The sequence below is a fragment of the Procambarus clarkii genome, chromosome 28 (assembly GCF_040958095.1).
Source record: "Procambarus clarkii isolate CNS0578487 chromosome 28, FALCON_Pclarkii_2.0, whole genome shotgun sequence".
In the NCBI taxonomy this organism is placed as follows: domain Eukaryota; kingdom Metazoa; phylum Arthropoda; class Malacostraca; order Decapoda; family Cambaridae; genus Procambarus; species Procambarus clarkii.
This window is the reverse complement of record NC_091177.1, coordinates 7,888,143-7,909,553: the sequence shown is the minus strand read 5'-3', so window position 1 is coordinate 7,909,553 and position 21,411 is coordinate 7,888,143. Positions and strand designations below refer to the sequence as shown.

Here is a 21,411-nt window from a genome sequence, read left to right as displayed (position 1 = left end):
GAGTAGAAGAACTCCCAGAACCCCATCCAGGTACAATCCAGGTTTGTCAAAATTCAATAGTACCCATTTATACTTTCTAATTACCTTTCACATCAATATATGTACGATGGTCCCATCATTACTATTTACCAGCCCATCCTCCTATAAGTACTACCTAAAACAGGAGGATGGGCTGGTAAATAGGTACCTAGGAGTTAGGCAATGGTTATGGGTTGCATCCTGGGAAATGTCAATGATTGGCTCTGGAGACCTTGATAAGCCTGACAGGCTTCCACTTCCCAACTCTGGGAAGCCATAAGGTAAACCAAATTGAAGAAGGAAAATTTGCCAAATTTTAATACACGTGTTGTTATTTTTTGTTACTGTTAAGTTTTAGTTACGTTAATACCATAAAAGGTAGTCGCTGAATTTGGTAAATAAACTTTGTTACTATTTATAACTTATGAATACTGTACCTTCTCCAGGTACACATTTATTTGTAACTGTGATTACAGTATAGTAAAAATATTTCTTTAGCTTATAAGAGAACTGATAACAATTGTAATACTTTCATAGAATAAATTTACTAATAGAGTGTGATAGAGAGAAGTTTACCTATAAACTGGCACCTAAGTCTAATCTTTTAAATCATGAGAACAGGCTGGACTCAATAAATTTACTTGAGACAATGAAAATGATATTGAAGAATATAAAGGTAGATGAAGCTTGCACAGTAAATGTAAAGTGAAATGTGTTGGCCGATATGGAAATGCAAAGGCTAGATTTAGTCACTGGTCACCGGCCACTTTATGCTACTGTTCGTCATTGTAGGTTTATACAAAATTATTTTAATAATTTGTTGAAAATACCTATGGTATTAATAGAGAGAAGTTTACCTTTAAACTGGCACCTAAGTCTAATCTTTTAAATCATGAGAACAGGCTGGACTCAAAGGCAGGAAGGACCCTCAACTAGAGCAGTTCCATCAAGTGAAGGTACCTAAAGCAGTGCTAGTGTATCGTCTCCTAGACTAAATACGGTATGACTGTCAGTTACATACTTGTACAGAAGCAGTAGTAAGGTTTTGGTTTACTGTTTTGTAATTACAATGTCAAAACTTTATTTTTTTAACAATTTTAATTATGTTTCATGTTAATGTTTAGTGCAATCAATACTGTATATTAAAGTACTGTACAGGAGTAAATTTCAGTCCATTACTGTGTGAGAATCCTTGTTTTTATTTTATAGTTTATAGTGCAGTTCAGCTGTATTGTAAATCCATGTTCTGCTAACAGAGGTTAACAAGAATAAAGCTGCTCATCTGCAAGAAAAGTACAAACAGAAAGCAGTAAACAGTTGAGTGACAGCTGAGAGGCGGGCTGAAAGAGCAAGGCTCAACCCCCGCAAACACAACTAGGTGAATACAACTAGATGAATACAAATGTTAGGTTTTTGTATTTTAAACGTTTTATATTTCTTTTACCTTCTGGTACAGTATATTCAAAATGCAAAGTTTTTTTTTATTATTTGGTTGTTTAAATATGTGCAATAATGTGTTCCATCATATGCGGTATATATTTTTCAATGTTGTATGAAATTCTGTACCTGTGCAAATCTTCATGAAATGAAATCCTCAGTAACTCAGAAATGGTCCAGCCCCATATGATCCATTTTATACATTACTTCTGTTCCATCAGACATAATGGGACAGAAGCCGACCAACCCGGAACTCTATTGAATTCACTGGGAAGTTCTGGAGGCCCCAAAATGGAGCCCAACCAGGATTTTATAGCTGGCCCACTCACACTGGCCTGCAGATAATGGTGTTCACACTCTTATGTCCCACTTTCAAATAACAAAGAAATCACAATGACCTGATGTATCAATGAGAAAATAATTTTGAGGCAATGGAGTGATATGAACCGACTTTCTGGTGATTCCCAGATACCTGTCTTAGCCAACTAAGCCTATTCTTACCTTACTCTGTTGACTAGTTGATCTGTTTTGTCATGTAGGCCTGCCATCTGATACACATAACACCTCCTCATACTGTATTTTCTTATAATCATATAATCATGTTGGCTGGGTGGGTGATTTATTTATAACAAAATTAGATTATTTGGCTGTTACTTATTCACATGCAATTGTGCATCTGTGCATTCAAATGCAACTTTGACTGATTGTGGACATCAGTCAAAGCAGCAAGTCACAATGAATGTGAGGATGGACATTTAAGATGGGTCATCAGCATTCCCCTCTATATAGTTTAGCTTACCAAAGTCAGCATTTTGCAGATTCCATTGTTGACAACCAAAAAAGTTCGACATTTTCTGTTAAATAACTGCATTTATAGCCAGATGTCAGGGACACTGAATTCACTTTATTTGATGTTTATGATACTTTGAGTCTCTGATGGCATCTGAAAAGTTAATAAAGAGGGTCATTTTAGAATGTAAGTGAATCCTTAAATTTGGATGTATTTCAGAGTATTTACACTAGAATTCGTGCCGAGAAGAGATCTCAACAATACAAGTCTAGAGTGCAGGCGATGAGTCACAATAACGTGGCTGAAGTATGTTGACCAGACCACACACTAGAAATTGTCATCGTCCCTTCAATTTCTAGTGTGTGGTCTGGTCAACAAGTCTAGAGTGTTAAAATGATTACCCAAACTAAACTGAACTCAAACCTTGCCCATCTTACCAACGTTTGGGGTATTTATCTTATCTATATTATTTTTAAGAAGACCCCTAGTCATGCTTCTATGCTATTAAAACATCACTGATGTTCAATATAGACAAGTGGTGTCTCAAGTACCCTCTCCCATAACTCTTCTAGCTACTCACACACACTTTGCTATACATCATAATCAATACCCTACCACCAACACATTCTAACAATACATAATAGTTTCCTACAGGTAAGCTTGACATGCCTCTGCTTAAAGTACATGACAAACAAATAGCAACATCACCTTGCCCAACCAGGCATAATTAATTTGTACCCCAAAACAGTTAAATGAGCTGATAAAAGCTTAACGTTTAACTTAATGCACTGTTATAACTCTTAATAATTTGTGTGAATTAAATGTAACTTAATTAAATAAAAGCCCTTGCCAAAATCTCTTCAAGATTTTCTAACAGTCTAATACTGTATAGTATTATATACAGTATTAGAGTACATGCTCCCTACTCAATCTATTAACTAAAAGTATATCTACATAGGCCTACCTTGATAGGCAAATATCCCACAATAATTCTGCAATATTTTATGAAAATAAATATTCTGTATAATATAAGGCAACATTCAAATTAAGTAATAGCCTGCTGGCAAATCTGTGTACTTCTAGATATCATTATGAAAACACTGTCTAATTTGCATACACATTTCTACAGTAACATCTTAGAATAAGCAATAACTGTCTTGTTATAACAAAAAATTTTGCATACAATGGTATGAAAATTTTATGCAAGCTATTTTTAATGAAGTTTTAGCAAAGGCCAAAGCCTAATAGGCCCAAGGCCTTTTACCTTGAAAAGGCCTGATCAGAGACTACTGTGTGGGGGTAGTGGAATCCCCATCCATGTAAACTAGAAGGATTTGCAGGTTAAATGTTCATTGGTATCCCCGACCATCCAAGTGGTTGGGCACCATTCCTCCCCCCCCCTCCCTTGTCCCTTTCCAAATCCTTATCCTGATCCCTTCCCAGTGCTATATAGTCATAATGGCTTGGCATTTTTGCCTGATAGTTCCCTTCCCTTCAATGGTAATGTGCATTTGTTAGAGCACTTAGTACGTGAAAGATGTCAACAGCGTTTTGTTTTTCTTGTATTCTACAGGCTGGGCCGCGGTGGGTGGAAACAATCTTCAATAAGCGGGAGTGTATCAAGTTTATCCCTAGCAGTAAGGACAATGCCAGGTTAGTGAGGTGTTTTAATTCTCTGAAGTCTCACTTTACCCACCAAGAGGTGAACAATATGTATATAACATGTACTGGAAGTGCACATCTTTGTTGGTGTTTGGGGGAGTGGTTTTATTGAAATGGCATTGATAGCCATTTGTTACCATTGGTAACATTTCTTGAGGTTGTACAATATGTACCTGTATATGAGCTCCACATCATTTATCTGTCAAATTAAGGCTACCTTAGTCTGGATTAGGATTTTGGCATTTTTGGAGAACATTGCATTAGAGTGCAGCCCTATAAAGGAATCTCACTGTAGACCAAAGCCTAATACTACATTATATTAGAATCTCAATACTGTTATCTTAGAATCTCACTGTTAAGTTTTTATTACATTACCGCAACATTATTCCCGCTTAAATTTTTTAAACGTGTTATAATATTCAGTAGCTGTGTGTTTTGAAGCATAAAGTTATCTTGATTGATGGATTTTTATCATTCTTGTTAACAACTTATTATTAATGCTATTGGAACTTAAAATTTTATTTGATAATCATATTGCATCGTAACATGCATATTAGGACTTGGGGGGGGGGGGGATATGTTCATTCTTTTATAGGCTTCACTGATGTAGTACTGAAGTAGAATGTGTTTCTATTTACTGTAGTAAGATTTATTTAATGTTACTCTCATGGATGTTCATCAGTGATAATTCATGAAGTCCAAAATAAAAGTTGGCCAGCTCAATCCTTAAATTATTTAAGGAAATCAGATTTTCATCAGGTGGATCAGTACAGCTAAAATATTCTTTTTTTATACACACCTCATTAAAATATGGTTGTAAGTGAAATTCTTTAATATTGTTTTGTAAAAGTGTACAAGTTGAACAAATTCACAAGGGCCGGGATGAGGGTTCGAACCTACGCCCAGGATGATCCCAGACATGCCTTAGTCAACTGTGCCACGATATGGGCGGCTGACAGCTGGGTGGACAGCACTTTGGCTTCGTAGTCCTGAGGTTCCGGGTTCGATCCCCGGTGGAGGCGGAGACAAGTGGGCAAAATGTTTCTTTCACCCTGTACCCTGGGAGCCGGTCAGCCGAGCGGACAGCACGCTGGACTTGTGATCTTGTGGTCCTGGGTTCGATCCCAGGCGCTGGTGAGAAACAATGGGCAGAGTTTCTTTCACCCCTATGCCCCTGTTACCTAGCAGTAAAATAGGTACTTGGGTGTTAGTCAGCTGTTACGGGCTGCTTCCTGGGGGTGGAGGCCTGGTCGAGGACCGGGCTGCGGGGACACTAATCCCCGAAATCATCTCAAGATAACCATGGTAAAAGTTGTGGATGGTAAAATCCCTTGTGGATTTGTTCATTTGATTTATCATGCTATTGTGATTTCTGTGTGTACAAGTTGTGATTGCAAGTGGCTCTGAATGGTCAATAGAACACTCGCTTATATGTTTTGTATCTGAAGATGAGGATTTTATGAGGACTTGGCTCATGCTTATATAAACAAATATTTCTTTATTGGTATTGATAACTTTTATTTAGCTAATGGTTGTATGTTGATGTAAAGCACCTTACTTGCTAATATGGGTTTGCAAATTGCAGACTGAAAAATACATATCAAACCTTAAGTACAGTAACTATTACAAAATAACTTTTTCTTGTTTCCTTTCTTAACTTCCTTTGCATTGCTGTCAGAGCTGGAAAAAGTGTACTGGAGTAAGTGGTGGGAGACTGCATGATACATCCGCATAACAGGTCATGGTTGATGCTGACCAATGTTTATATCACAGCATGTAGGAAACTTTATATTATATGAAATGATAATTACCTATTCTTCTGAAACGGTACAACTTCATGCACAGTTTCTAGTTTTATATTTTAAATGTTAATTTTATTACCTTTTATGGTATTAAATATACATTATACCAGATAGAGGGACTTGATTACTTGTTGTAGTTTTGGTTTAATTACTGCCTGTGGAAAGAAGTAATAAATGAAACTCTTACATTCCAGTAATTTTTAATCAGCATTATGTTATCTTCTTGATAATAGGCAGACTGCATAAGTCTGGTATTTATTTGGCCATAAATTTGAGACTTTTCTTTCAGATCTTTTATATCTTACATAAAAAAAAAACTTTGACATCTTTTATAACATATTGCTTGCCTTATGACATTGTTTTGTTATTGCATTGATAATTTCTCGTATAAAATTTCTACATTTTATTGTAATTTTTGGCTAATAGGGTCATTGCTGAGCATTTTGATCTCTCCATTGGTTTCATAATCACATGAAATATTCCCTATTAATTTTGGAACAAGTTACAGTACCAAAATATTAATTTGAAAGAACGCATAGTGTATTGTTACTATTTCCATTTCTTGCATCAGTCACTTTTGGGTTGCTAGTAACTTTTCATTTCATGGCCTGTCTGTAGTTTATGGCATGAATACAAATTTAATTTCATTAAACAATTTTATATTATAAGTGACAGTAAAACAGTTTTGTCACATTCTAATTATGCATTATATCATAGATAAAATACAGTATGTACATTATCTTTACAGTATATAAGTGCAGGGGTAATGGTTTGGGGTAGTGAATGGACATAGGCTGGTGAGGGTAGGACTAAGTTCAATGATTTTAGAAGTACAGTACAGTATTAGCAATTATAAACACCCCTTGCCATTTTCATGAAGTCTTTCATGGAGTCAAATGTAAAATATGCATGTGATTAACTTGGAGCTGTTACTGAAAAGAAACTAGAATACTGTATATAAAGAGAAGGTAAAGGAAAAGGAATGCATATGAAACCCCTATCTTTGTTTCAATGCTTTTTCAGGGGGGATAAAGGGGAGGAGGTTGAAGATAGCTAGGTAGAGAGATAGCTAGAGGAGGAGATAGCTAAAGATAGAGGTATGAGTGTAAGGTTTGCCTCTTGTAACATCATAGAAGTATGATTCCATGATTGTTTCAAGGGTAGGTTAGACATATATATGAATGAGTTTGGGTGGATATAAATAGGAGCTGCCTCATATGGGCCAATAGGCCTTCTGCAGTTACCTTGATTATTATATTTCAACATATATGGGTGTCATTGATTAATAACGAGTAGCATTCACAGATACACACACAGGGATGATTGTTTACATGTTTTGATGTTTTACACAGAATAAACCCTATGAAAAGTAGAGCTACCATTGGTATGATCAGAGAAGACTATGGACATCAAAGGCCCATGGTTTTTCAGTATTCTCCCAGCAAGCATAATAAATATTGCGGGTACAAAAGAAACTAGACAGATTTTTGCAGAAAGTGTTGGATCAACCAGGTTGTATTGAATATGTGGGTGTGCAAGAAGCTCCAAGCTTGTCAAACATGCCCTGTTGGACCAAGATGTCAGAAGACATGCTTGGCCCCAGTCCAGACTCAAAGAGCAGAACAACTCCTAGAACCTACTCCAGGTATACATCAGGATAGAAAGAAAACTTCAACTCACATGGGAGCACTGAGAAAACATGGGTCCCTCTATAGGATTATAGCTGACAACAATTATACTTAATATTAAAGAGGATCTGGTATGCACAGAGCTACTAACTCAACCAATGAGGTGGTAGAGGTACTTGGAATCAAGGTAAAAAAAATATACCTAATTATTATAATAATAATATATAAACTGCCAGATGCAAAAGTTGAGGAATTCACAGAGCAGATTCACAAAATAGAGAATATCCTTGATAACCTAGCAAACCCAGTTCTAGATATTATCTCTGGAGACTTCAATCTACCCAGCTTAAGATGGTGACTGGCAAACAATAATATCATAGCAGGAAACCAACTTGGAAATACTGTAATCAACTGCAGGTCAGAGAACTGTTGAGATTGTGACAAATTCTTGCTCATTCAACAGATTACAGGACCAATTATTAACAAAAACACACTAGATCTGATATTCACAAACAATGATGAACTAATCAGAAACATTAGAATCTCAGATACTACATACTCAGACCATAAACTCATTAAGGTGCAAACTAACATTAATAACGGTAGTAGGTCCAAGAGAACCAACAAGCAAGAGGGTTTATTCAATCAATTCAATTTCAACAGTAAGAGGATTGACTGGGAAAAAAATATAGACCTTGCAAACATTCAATGGGAGACAGACAGTCTTAAGTAACAAAACTCCTACACAGGGAATAGCACAACTTATCACTGTATTCTGAAGCATACAAGATGTGCTTGAAGCATGTGCCTGTGAGGAGGATCAGATAGAAGACCACTCTAGAAAGAGAAAGAAGACTATTGTACAGGAGAAGGAAAAAATCATAGAAATGCTTAAACCGACATGATTATCACAAGAAAGGTAAATAAATCTGGACAGGGAGATAGATGAAATACAGCAGATTTTTATTTTATTTTATTTTTATTTTTATTTTTATTTATATATATACAAGAAGGTACATTGGGTTTGTGAGAATACATTGGATAGTACAGTAATTACATTCTTGTAAAGCCACTAGTACGCGCAGCGTTTCGGGCAGGTCCTTAATCTAGCAGATAATTTTAAGTAGGTAAGTTCAATCAGAATTGATAAATGAAAGATACATTACAAGAGAAAAATGAGATGAGAGAGATAAGTAAGTATATTAAAGCACATTGTTATATTAAAGCTCTGATTGATTACATTGACAGCTTGACTAGTAATTTAAACAAGATTAATAGACACCATACAGCAGATTGACAGCACATATAAGACAGCAATGATCACAATGGTAAAGATGTTCAGAATGGGTACATAAAGATTGGGAGACTGGGTAGCAAAAGATACAGATAAACAAGATTTATAAACACCATACAATAGAATGGCAGCACATATAAGAAAACAGCAATGATCTCAATGGTAAAGATGTTCAAATTGGGAACAAAAAGGTTGGGAGATTGGGTAGCAATAGATACAGTGCAATTTTAAGGCAAAAAGAGAAAAACTATGAAGATGAAATTAGGTACTTTTTAGTATTGATTTTGAATGATGTAAAAGTTGGACAGCTTTTCAATTCAGTAGGGAGTGAATTCCATGAACTGGGTCCCTTTATTTGCATAGAGTGTTTACACAAATTAAGTTTAACTCTGGGGATATCGAAGAGATATTTATTTCTGGTGTGGTGATAATGGGTCCTATTACATCTGTCCAGGAAGAGTTTCAGACAAGGATTTGCATTTAAGAATAGGGTTTTGTAAATGTAGTTGACACAAGAGAATTTGTGGAGTGAGATTATGTTTAGCATGTTTAGGGAGTTAAACAAGGGGGCTGTGTGTTGTCTGAAAGCAGAATTTGATATTATTCTGATAGCAGATTTTTGCTGGGTGATGATGGACTTGAGGTGGTTTGCAGTGGTTGAACCCCATGCACAGATACCATAGTTGAGATAGGGATAGATTAGTGCATAATATAGAGAGATGAGAGCAGAGTTAGGAACATAATATCTGATTTTGGAGAGTATACCAACTGTTTTAGAGACTTTCTTAGTTATGTGTTGTATGTGGGTACTGAAGTTGAGTCTCTTGTCTAGGAATATGCCAAGAAACTTTCCATCATTTTTATTGCTAATGTTTACATTGTCAATCTGAAGCTGAATTGCATTTGTAGATTTGCTTCCAAATAGGATGTAGTAGGTCTTTTCTATGTTAAGTGTTAGTTTGTTGGTTGACATCCATAAGTGGACTTTTTTTAGTTCATTATTAACAACATCATTTAGTGTATGTGGGTTGGGGTTGGAGTAAATGAGGGTAGTATCATCAGCAAACAAAATAGGTTTCAGAATGTTAGAGACATTAGGCAGATCATTAATGTATATAAGAAATACTAGGGGTCCCAAGATGCTGCCCTGAGGCACTCCAATGGTTATTGGTAGAATGGGAGAGATTATATTATTGATGGCTACACAATGGTGTCTATCACTAAGATAGGATTGGATATAGTCCAGTGCATGGCCTCGGATTCCATAATGATGGAGTTTACATAAGAGGTAATCGTGATTAACAGTATCAAAGGCCTTTCTCAGGTCAATGAAGAGTCCAATTGGAAACTCATTTTTGTCAAGGGCAGAGTAAATTATGTCAAGGAGACTAATAATTGCATCGTTGGTACTCTTTTGAGAGCGGAAGCCAAACTGACAGGGGCTAAGAATGTCAAATTTTTCGAGATAGGAGTAGAGCTGTTTGTAGATAATTTTTTCAAATATTTTTGATAGTATGGGTAGGTTCGATATTGGTCTGTAGTTGTTTATGTCTGACGGATTACCTCCTTTATGAACTGGCGTTACTCTTGCGTTTTTAAGGATATCAGGGAAGGTATGACACTCAAGGGATTTGTTGAACAGCAGAGCTATAGGTGGTGCAAGGGCATGGGAGGCGCTCTTGTATACAATGGATGGGATTTCACTGATGTTCCCAGCTTTGGTTTTTAGTGAGTGTATGATGGACACAACATCTGACGGGCTGACTGGTGAGAGGAGAAGAGAGTTTGGATAGCTGCCTGAGAGATATGTGTTGATATGTGTCTGAGTCTGTGGGATTTTACTTGCAAGGTTAGCACCAATCGATGAAAAGAAGCTATTAAATTCGTTCGCCATTTCTAAGTCAGATGACAGTGTAAGGCCATCCTTAGAGAGTGTTATCTGGTTGTGGGAGTGTTGTTTAGTTCCCAGGATGTTAGAGATGGTATTCCATGTGCTTTTCATGTTGCCTTTTGCTTCTTTGAATCTAGTCTCATAATATGAAAGTTTTGCTTTTCTTATGATACTGGTAAGCACTGATGAGTACCTTTTAACTACTTCCATTAAAATTAGGCCACTCCTAAATTTCTTTTCGTATTCATGTTTTTTGTTGATTGATTTAATTATGCCACTTGTGAGCCACGGGTTATTTTTTCTTTTATCAGTTACTTGTTTGGTAAGGAGGGGACAGTGAGTGTTGTAGAGGCTTAGAGTTTTGGAGAGAAAGAGGTTAGTTGATGAGTTTATATCCTGTGAATTATTAAATTCAGATTCCCAGTTAATATTGTGAAGTGCATTGGAGAGATTGCCTAAAGCTGATTCACTATGTAGCCTGAATGAAAGTTTTTTGGTTTCTGGTGGTGATGTGTCAATGTTTGCTATGAGGAAAGTAGGATAGTGGTCAGTTGTTCTGTCACAAATTACCCCAGATGTAAGGGGAGCTGTTATATTTGTCCATAGGTGATCCAGGGTAGTGGCAGATGTTTGAGTGACTCGGGTGGGCTTGGTGATTGTGGGGATTAGCATACAAGAGTGCATGCTGTTACGGAAATAGTCAACTTGAGGGTTGTTTTGAAGACCCAGGTCAATATTGAAATCACCTCCCAGAATAATGTGATTTTTGTTGAGATTGTTATTTATGATAAGATTCCTTACATTGTCAGAGAATAAAGCTATGTTGGTATTAGGAAATCTATAGATGGCACCGATTATCAGGGAGGATTTAAGGGATTTACTGGAGAACTTGGCGAAGGTATATTCACAATAGTCGTCTCTATCACTAATGACACTATTGCAAATGAAGGTATCTTTGTAATATATTGCTGTACCGCCACCTTTTTTGTTAGGCCTGCAGTTATGAATGGCTTTATAACCAGCTAAATTGTAGAGTTGGGTATAGTCATTACTTAGCCAAGTTTCTGTTAAAATGATGAAAGATAATTTAGTACCTAGTGCTGTAAGTAGTGCATTTATATCATCAAAATGTTTGCCAAGTGACCTAACATTTTGATTGTAAACTGATAAGCAGGTGCTATTTAGGAGTTTGTTTTTTGCAAGATTTGCTGTATAATACCTGCAATAATGATGATCAATGTGCTGACGAGTGTGGATATGGGACAGAAGATTTCGATCAGGATCAATATCAGTAAGCATATAGATAAGAGTGTCACGATACAATAAGATAAGCAATTACAGGAACAGATGAAAACTAAATCTGCTGTAAAATAGAAAGTAATTATAGCAAAACACAACAATATAATAATATAACAATACAATAAGAGCTTACAAAGTATTGAGTCTGCTAAATTAGAGAATAATTATGGCAAAACACAACAATAAATGCAAGTAAACAAAAGAATTGAAACAATTAGAGGTAGAATTAAGGTCACTAGATAGCCATGGAGGATACACAAGTTTGGTGGAGAGAACAAAAAATCAGTAGAGACTGTCAAGATGAATATATAAAAAAATTTGACATGATAATTGTAAAGTAAAATAATCTTAAAGATAATAAATTTTATTTAGCTTAGTTTTAACCTATAATTAGTATGAACTTAATTAAAAGAACAAAAATGAGATCAATAATTGATTTCAATAAATGACATAGATCAATACAAATAAATTTAAAACATAAATGGAATAGGGTAAGATTAGATTTAAGAGTAAAATTTTACAATGAAACTGAGGTAGATGCTTGCATAAGTGCATGGAGACTTGATGGATTATTTAGGAAATTATATAAATGAGAGAACATTAGGTAAATGGTAAGGCAGAGACAGCACCTTAGACAAAGTTAGATTAAGTTCGGTTAGGCTCAGGCACTGAAAGAGTTATTTCAAGTACTGGCATTGGTCGGGTTCAGGTGTTCAGATATACCACAATCACTTAAGAAGGCCAGGAGTTGTTGGTCACATTTTATTTCATATCTTTTTCCTGTACTTTCCTTCTTCGCAAAAATCGTACCATTCCTAGTGTAGCACTGCTTGATAAGACCAGGGTTATGTTTGCGAATTTGACGCAGCCTGAAGAGGAGGGATCCATGCTGCTTTGTAAGACACTCATTTATATAGAGGTTGGTTTTTTGCTTAGCAGCTGATTGTATGAGGTCAAACTTCGCAGAGGGATTTGCAAGTTTGATGAGCATTCTCCTACTGTTACGGGGATTGTTTTTATCTATCCTAATAGCCGATTTGATTTGAACATTGACACTGATCTTTGAATTAATTAGGGTGTGGGCTATGTTACAGCAATTCTCACCTTGTTGTTCATCAGGTAGATCAGTAGAGCTAATTATCAGGGAGTCATGAAGTTGTTGTTGCTCTTGGTCATCTTCGGAAGCCGCCTGGTGAATCTGAAGGAGATTGATCTGTTTTTCCAGCTTTTGAAGGAGGTCACTTTGAGCTGAGAGGGTTTCTTCGGCCTGAATCTTACGTATTTGATCCATTGCACCATTTGCAACAGTTTGTAAGTTGAGAATTTCTTGGTTGTTGTTCGTCGACGATTCAAGGAGGCGGTCTATGGTATGTTGTTGTCGGGTGACTGTGGCTTGGAGGGCCAAAATAGCTTCTGATTGCATTTTCACAAGCTTGTGCAGTTTCTGAAGCCATGGATTACTTCTGAGAGGTTTGAAGTTTAGACAGGGAGCCATAGATTGAGTGAATTCTACAGCTAGAGATTCGAGGTGAGTTGAAGGGGGGGAGTGAGGAGGGGGAGCGGATGCTGTGTTTACCAACATCGGCGAGGGTTGCAGCGTTGCCAGTGTTTCATTCAGATCTCTAGGAGTAATGGAACCAGAGCGAGAGGCACCCCTACCTTGCTTGTTGTTATGTTTGGGCATGTTTTCGGCGAATAGATTCTTGATAGTGTTTCTAAAGGTAGATACTTGGTGAATTATAGTAGGGATGGGCGTATAGGGAACACTTGGCAGAAGGGTCGTAGAAAGGCAGGCGAAAATTGGTTAATTTTGGTTGATTACTGTTGAGGTTCACTGTGAGTTATGGCATATTAAGTCTCCATGCACTTAACTCGTGCTGGGCAGCAGTTAGGCCATGCAACGTTGAGTGGAGACGAAATTAACACGAATTTTCAGCAGCAGTGTCGGAGCCGGTGCCACCCGCCAGCGTTTCCCGCTTTTTTTTTTTTTTTTTTTTTTTTTTTTTGAACAGATGATGAACCTTTCATACGAGTCTGAGTAAATGGAATTGGAACAGAAAACTATACAAGAGATAAAGAAAAATTCCAAAATATTTTTTCACATGTGCAAAATAAAAATAAAAACAGCAGGATTGTGGTGATAATAAGCACCGTGCATAGTATTGTGGGAGGAGGAATTGTGATGAGGGAGCGAGTGAGAGAATCGAGGTAGCCTCACTGTGTGTGGCACCCATTCTTGTTTTGCTCATCATACTAGCTTAGTGGTTTGCTATGGTGAACACACATGTACATGGGTATATACAATGTGTGTATATACCTATGTACATATGTGCTTAGTGTTGTGGGAGGAGGAATTGTGGTCAGGGAGCGAGGGAGAGAATCGAGGTAGCCTCACTGTGTGTGGCACCCATTCTTGTTTTGCTAATCATATAGTGGTTCGCTATTGGTGAACACATTTGTACATGGGTATATACAATGTGTGTATATAGTGTAATAACAGCAACAGGAGTATGTTGGGAGGAGCTATTTTGGTGAGGGAGGTGACGTAATCGTAGCGTCGTCAGCTGTGTGATTTCTCATGCAGTGTATGGTGGCCACTGTAAAGTTTGGACACAATACCGGCTTACTTGCATAGTTCTGGTGAATAAAACATGTAGATAGGTATAGATAACATGTGTAAATAGTGTAATACTAATAAATAATAATAATGATTGGTAATTTAAACAAGATTAATAGATACCATACAGCAGATTGATAGCACATATAAGAAGACAGCAATGATCACAATGGTAAAGATGTTCAGATTGGGTACATAAAGACTGGGAGATTGGGTAGCAATAGATACAGTGCAATTTTAAAGCAACAAGGTAAAAAACTATGAAGATGAAATTAGGTACTTTTTAGTTTTGTTTTTGAATGACGCAAAAGTTGGACAGCTTTTCAATTCATTAGGGAGTGAGTTCCATAGACTGGGTCCCTTTATTTGCGATGACGTCACGCACGAACTTACGGACCCCATAGCAGCCAAAGTACGTACAATTTCGACATTTTGTTACTACACCCATACTCAGGGAAGGGTTTTTGACACTTTCAAAACAGAGAAGAATTTTTTCCAAAGAATTTATTTCCTCACACTGGGGGGGTGTCATACAGTATTTGGAGGCCGCACAGTTAAGGGGTTAACATGAACTCGGAAGACTTTGAAAGAGAAATTGACAACATGCCCATGGACTCAACCCCTGGTCCTGACTTGTGGAATTCAATATTCATGAAGAAATGTAAAGTACCAATAGGGCTCTCGCTCAGTGTAATACGGAGAAAGAGCCTGGATACAGGGAAGATACCAGCAGCACTTAAATCAACAGATATGGCTCCTCTGCACAAGGGAGGTAGTAAAGCTTTGGCAAAAAATTATAGATCAGTTGCACGAACATCACATATAATAAAAGTTTTTTAAAAGAGTGATTAGGAATCAAATTTCTAATTTTATGGAAAATAATGAACTATACAACCCAGGACATCATGGATTTAGAGCGGTAAGATCCTGTTTGTCACAGTTACTGAACCACTATGACAAAATCACAGAAGCCTTGGAAGAAAAGCAAAATGCAGATGTTGTATACACCGAATTTGCAAAAGCATTCGACAAATGTGACTATAGAGTGATATTCAATAAAATATGATCAATAAGAATGACAGGTAAAGTGGGGTGTTGGATTTTCAACTTAGAACCCAAGTGTAGTGAAAAGCTCTTTACCCCAGGATACAGTTCTTGCACCGCTGCTATTTATCATTCTTATGTTGGATATAGACAAAAATACTAGTCACAGCTTTGTGTCATCCTTTGCAGATGATTAAAAAAATTATCATGAAAATTTGCTCTGTAGGAAATGAAAAACTGATAAACTGCTGGCAGATATTAATAAAGTCTTCTATTTGGCAACTGAAAATAACATGATGTTTAACGGTGATAATTTCCAGGAATTTAAATGAAATACAGGGTACAGCATGCAATCAGACCGACTCATAGAAGGAAAGCAACATTTAAAAGATCTGGGAATTATGATGTCTGATGACTTGACATTTAGTGAACATAAGTGAGCAAATAGTGTAGCGACGGCCAGGAAAATGATAGGATGGATTATGAGAACGTTCAAATCCAGACACCCCACAGCAATGCTAATACTATTTAAATCACTGGTGCTGTCCCGTCTTGAGTATTGTTCGGTACTCACTTCCCCTTTGAGAGCAGGAGAGATATCTGAATTAGAGGGAATACAGAGAACATATATGTCACACATATAAATGATAAAACATCTAAATTAAGAGACAAGAAAGGTATCCAGTAAAATATATGTGGAAGATACTTGAAGGCCAGGTTCCAAATTTGCACAGTAGAATAACATACTTGAGTGAAAGATATGGAAAGAAATGCAGAATATACCTCAGTGAAGAGTAGAGGTGCCATAGTCACAAATCAGAGAGCACTGTCTGAACATCAGATGTCTACAGCTGTTCAACATCCTCCCAGCAAGCATTAGAAATATTGCCGGAACAAAAGTGGATGTATCCAAGAGGAACTTAGATAAGTTTTTGCAAGAAGTGCCAGACCAACCAGGCTGTAGTAGATATGTGTTCCTGCAGGCTGCTCCAAGCAACAGCCTGTTGGACCAAGTTATCACATGTTGAGCCTGGCCTTAGGCTGGGCTCGGGGAGTAAAAGAACTTCCAGAACCTTCTCCAGGTACAACATGAAATTTGTTGGCTGCAACAGTCCATTTTTGTATAATTGACCAAACATTTGCTAGAAGTTTTATCAATTTGGAGGATCTATCTTGAGGTTATCTTGAGATGATTTCGGGGCTTTAGTGTCCCCGCGGCCCGGTCCTCGACCAGGCCTCCACCCTCAGGAAGCGGCCTGTGACAGCTGACTAACACCCAGGTACCTATTTTACTGCTAGGTAACTGGGGCATAGGGTGAAAGAAACTCTGCCCATTGTTTCTCGCCGGCGCCTGGGATCAAACCCAGGACCACAGGATCACAAGTCCCGCGTGCTGTCCGCTCGGCCGACCGGCTCCCTAATAATGAAAGGATGAAATAATAAATAAAATAAATCATAACCTAATTCAAATTATACAAATTACTTTTTAGTTAGGTATAATCCTGCCTTATAACTCCCATTTTATGATAAAAATGTTATCAGAACTAGTATATATATTTTAGGAACTAATGGGTAATAATTCCCAAACCTCTGTATAATTATTAGTAATAAAGGAAACTACAAAGGTTAGCAAATGATATAACATATAGGTATGCATATGTAAACATTGATTTTTATTTATTTATTTATTTATTTATTAACAAGAAGGTACATTTGGGGTTAAAAGATTGCAATGCAGTGAATAGCAATGAAGATATTACATTCTTGTAAAGCCACTAGCACTTAAACCTACGACACCTGAAATGGAAGAACCTAGCTAATACAATTATATCGGAAAGAATACCAGAAAGTAGCCTAAATGAACAGGCACATGCAAATGACCTGCTACGGATGTGCGACAGGTTTGCCGTAAACCAGCAAATAGTAGAACCCACTAGGAAGGAGAACATGCTGGACCTCATTTTCATCAATAATGCTTAATTGATCAGAAACATAATGATTACAAATACCTGTTACTCAGATCACAACTTAATTGAAGTTCTGACAAGCATGAGGAATAGACTTCCAAAACCAGTTCCGATTTCCGGTGAAGGAGATTTCAGTCAATTTAACTTCAATAATAAACAGATAAACTGGGAGCAAGCAAACCAAGACTTCACAGAAATAAGCTAGAAAATGCAAACCTGAACCAGTGCCTGAAAAAATAACCTCAGTAGCACTAGAAATATGCTCAAACCGCATACCCCTAAGAAAAAATAGGAAGTGATGCAGATTGGAACAAGAACGTCGTTCCTTCTATAGGTGAAGAAAACGAATTGCGGAACAGCTTGAGAGTCGCACCCTATCTCGAGAACGGCGAAGAAGGTTAGGTAGAGAAATAGAAACAATTGAACTAAAGCTACAAGAATCATACAAAACCCAGGAGAGGCAAAGAGAGCGAAAGGTTATCAGTGAAATAGAGAGAAATCCAAAATACTTTTTTGCTATGCAAAATCAAGATTTAAAAACCACATCTAGTATCGGCTGGTACGAAAGGGACATGGAACTTTCACTGATGACAACAAAGAAATGAGCGAGATACTGAAGAAGCAGTACGACTCTGTTTTCAGCAAGCCACTAAACACACTAAAGATTGATAACCCAAATGAATTTTTCATGGATATGATACCAACATCAAATCATATATCAGACGTTACCCTATCCCCACTGGATTTTGAAGAAGCCATAAACAGTATGCCTATGCACTCTGCACCGGGCCCTGATTCTTGGAACTTGAAAGGCAGAGGCAAAAAATTACAGACCGATAGCACTAACATCGCACATAATAAAAATCTTTGAGAGAGTGCTAAGAAGTAAGATCACAAAATACATGGAATCACAGCATCTCCATAACCCCAGACAACATGGTTTCAGAACAGGGCACTCTTGCCTGTCACAGTTGCTGGACTACTATGACATGGCATCAGATGCCATAGAAGACAGACAAAACGCTGAAGTAATTTACACAGATTTCGCAAAAGCCTTTGACAAATGTGACCATGGTGTTATTGCAAATAAAATGCGTTCAAAGGGAATTTCCGGAAAAATAGGCAGATGGATCTACAATTTCCTGACTAACAGAACCCAATGTGTAATAGTCAACAAAATAAAATCCAGCCCATCAACTGTGACGAGCTCAGACTCCCAGGGTACTGTGCTTGCTCCAGTACTTTTCTCATCCTCATATCGGACGTAGACAGGGACACAATCTATAGTACTGTATCATCTTTTGCAGATGACACTAGGATTTTCATGAGAGTAGACAACATAGAGGACACTTTGAGGTTACCTTGAGGTGCTTCTGGGGCTTGGCGTCCGCACAGTCCGGTCATCGACCGGGCCTCCTGGTTGCTGGACTGGTCAACCAGGCTGTTGGACGAGGCTGCTCTCAGCCTGACGTACGAATCACAGCCCGGTTGATCAGGTATCCTTTGGTGGAGGTGTTTATCCAGTTCTCTCCTGAACACTGTAAGGGGTCGGCCAGTTATGCCCCTTGTGTGTAGTGGAAGCATGTTGAAGAGTCTTGGGTCTCGGATGTTGATAGTTCTCTCTCAAAGTACAGTACCTGTTGCACCTCTGCTTTTCAATGGGAGTATTCTGCACATCCTGCCATGCCTCCTGGTCTCATGTGATGTTATTTCTGTGTGCAGGCCATGGTAAACCTCCAATCAGATGTAAATCAGGTCTTTCTATGGGCTACAGAAAATAATATGGTGTTTAACGAAGATAAGTTCCAGCTCATGTGCTATGGAAAAAGTGAAAATACAGTATAAAAATGGAAACCACGTACAAAACTCGGTCAAATCATAACATAGAACGAAAAGGCAATGTAAAGGATTTGGGTGTACTCATGTCGGAAGACCTTACCTTCAAAGAACACAATAAAGTTGCCGTCACGCCTGCAAGAAAAATGACAGGTTGGATAACAAGAACCTTTCACACTAGAGATGCTATACCAATAATGATACTTTTCAAGATGCTAGTGCTCTCTAGAGTGGAGTACTGCTGCACAATTACAGCCTCTTTCAAAGCTGGAGAAATTGCTGACTTGGAGAGTGTGCACAGATCTTTTACTGCTAGAATCCACTCAGTAAAACATCTAAACTATTGGGACCGACTAAAGAGTCTAAATCTGTATTCTCTCGAACGCAGGCGGGAGAGATACATAATAATTTATATGTGGAAAATATTATTGGGGCTGGTCCCAAACCTGCACACAGAAATAACATCACATGAGATCAGGAGGCATAGCAGGATGTGCAGAATACCTCCATTGAAAAGCATAACTGGCTGACCCCTCACAGTGTTCAAGAGAGAACTGGATAAGCACCTCCAAAGGATACCTGATCAACCAGGCTGTGATTCATACGTCAGACTGCGAGCAGCCACGTAAAACAACCTGGTTGACCAATCCAGTAACGAGGAGGCCTGGTCGACCACCAGGCCACGGGAACGCTAAGCCCCGGAAACATTTCAAGGTAACTTCAAGGTAAGCACGCATAGCATTTTGGGCAGGCCCTTAATCTAATAGATAATTTTAAGTAGGTAATTTCCAGCCAAATTTACAAAAAATGTTTACAGATACATTGTAAGAAAATTTGACACAATACACAAAGATTAGATTAATACACAATAATGACAAAGATTAGTAGGTACATTAGGGTAAGGAAGGGTTATAAACTGGTTCACTGAAGCACAATTTGAGGGTCATTTCAAGGAATAATGCAGTAAAATATGCACTCAATATAATAACCATGATATAAGGTGTTAGCAATGATGACAAAGGTAATGATTGTATGGCTTAGGTATATATATTTGGGGATTGGGTTGCACTAGATACAGTGCGAGTATGTAGATTTATTATTTAAATCTTATTTAAATATTTTAATTTATAAAAATTTTAATTCTTATACCGTACAGTACTTCCAAATAATAATACAGTAATGAAAATGTGATAAAAACTATTTTTTGTACTTAATGAATATCATCAATCTTGTGGCTAACAGGCCAGTATTTGTAAACTGTTGGATAAAATTCAATGATGTTCGTCCTTTGGATGCAAAGATAACCATGACTTCAATATATCAGAGGTGGACTGATATATTGTCCACCTCTGAGATATTGTCCAAACTGTGGAGGTGGAGGTTGCTCTAGTTTTGCATGCAGTCTTGTTCCTCTGGGCCTCTGCAGTCTGTCTATTTTCTGCCACAAGAGCCCCTGTGGTGACTATGCCTTTCCAAGTTGGACAGTCTTGAGCAAACGATTAATTGATTGATTGATAAAGATTAAGCCACCCAAGAGGTGGCACGGGCATGAATAGCCAGTAAGTGGTGGCCCTTTTGAGCCATTACCTGTATCAAGAGATGATACTGGAGATCTGTGGAGGCGCGACTGCACCCTGCGTGACGGGAGATGTCTCCCGGACCAAATGGTGACCAAATGGTGTTAAGCAAACGACTCACTGGTGTTGATATCAAGGTCTTTGAGGGTCACTGTGAAGCAGTCATTGTTTCTTCTGCCCCCCAATAGAACGGGTGCCCGGGCATAATTCTCCATACAGCAGCTGTTTAGGCAATCAGCTGTTGGGCAATCTGAAAACATGGCTTGACAATGGGCCCATGTGGCCCGAGTTTCTGGAATGAACGCCTATGGCTCCCTGGAGCTATCCAGGCTGATATGTATCTATATAGAATATGGCATCAGTAAGTGTGGGTGGAGTTCTAGGCCTGCCAGGGACTACAAGCCAAAACCTGACTCCCTCAGAGAGGAACGAGGAGCAATGGCCTATAGAAATGCACGTGTGATTTGGAGCATTCTATATCTGCCTTCGATTGGAACCAGGCACCCAGAACAGAAAATAACATGATTTTAACAATGATAAATTCCAGGT

At 37.9% G+C, this 21,411-nt stretch overlaps 1 protein-coding gene across 13 annotated transcripts in view; it reads left to right on the top strand.

Moving 5' to 3' along the window:
- Trpm (transient receptor potential cation channel, subfamily M) overlaps positions 1 to 21,411 on the top strand; it is a 397,144-nt gene that overhangs the window by 270,301 nt on the left and 105,432 nt on the right. For 7 of the 13 annotated variants that reach the window (XM_069332863.1, XM_045737253.2, XM_045737247.2 and 4 more), the window contains 2 exons: positions 921 to 974; positions 3,819 to 3,898. In XM_069332863.1, coding sequence (XP_069188964.1) covers positions 921 to 974; positions 3,819 to 3,898 — 134 coding nt within the window. The remainder of the gene's footprint in view (positions 1 to 920; positions 975 to 3,818; positions 3,899 to 21,411) is intronic. The other 6 variants (XM_069332868.1, XM_069332869.1, XM_045737254.2 and 3 more) reach the window with 1 other exon arrangement.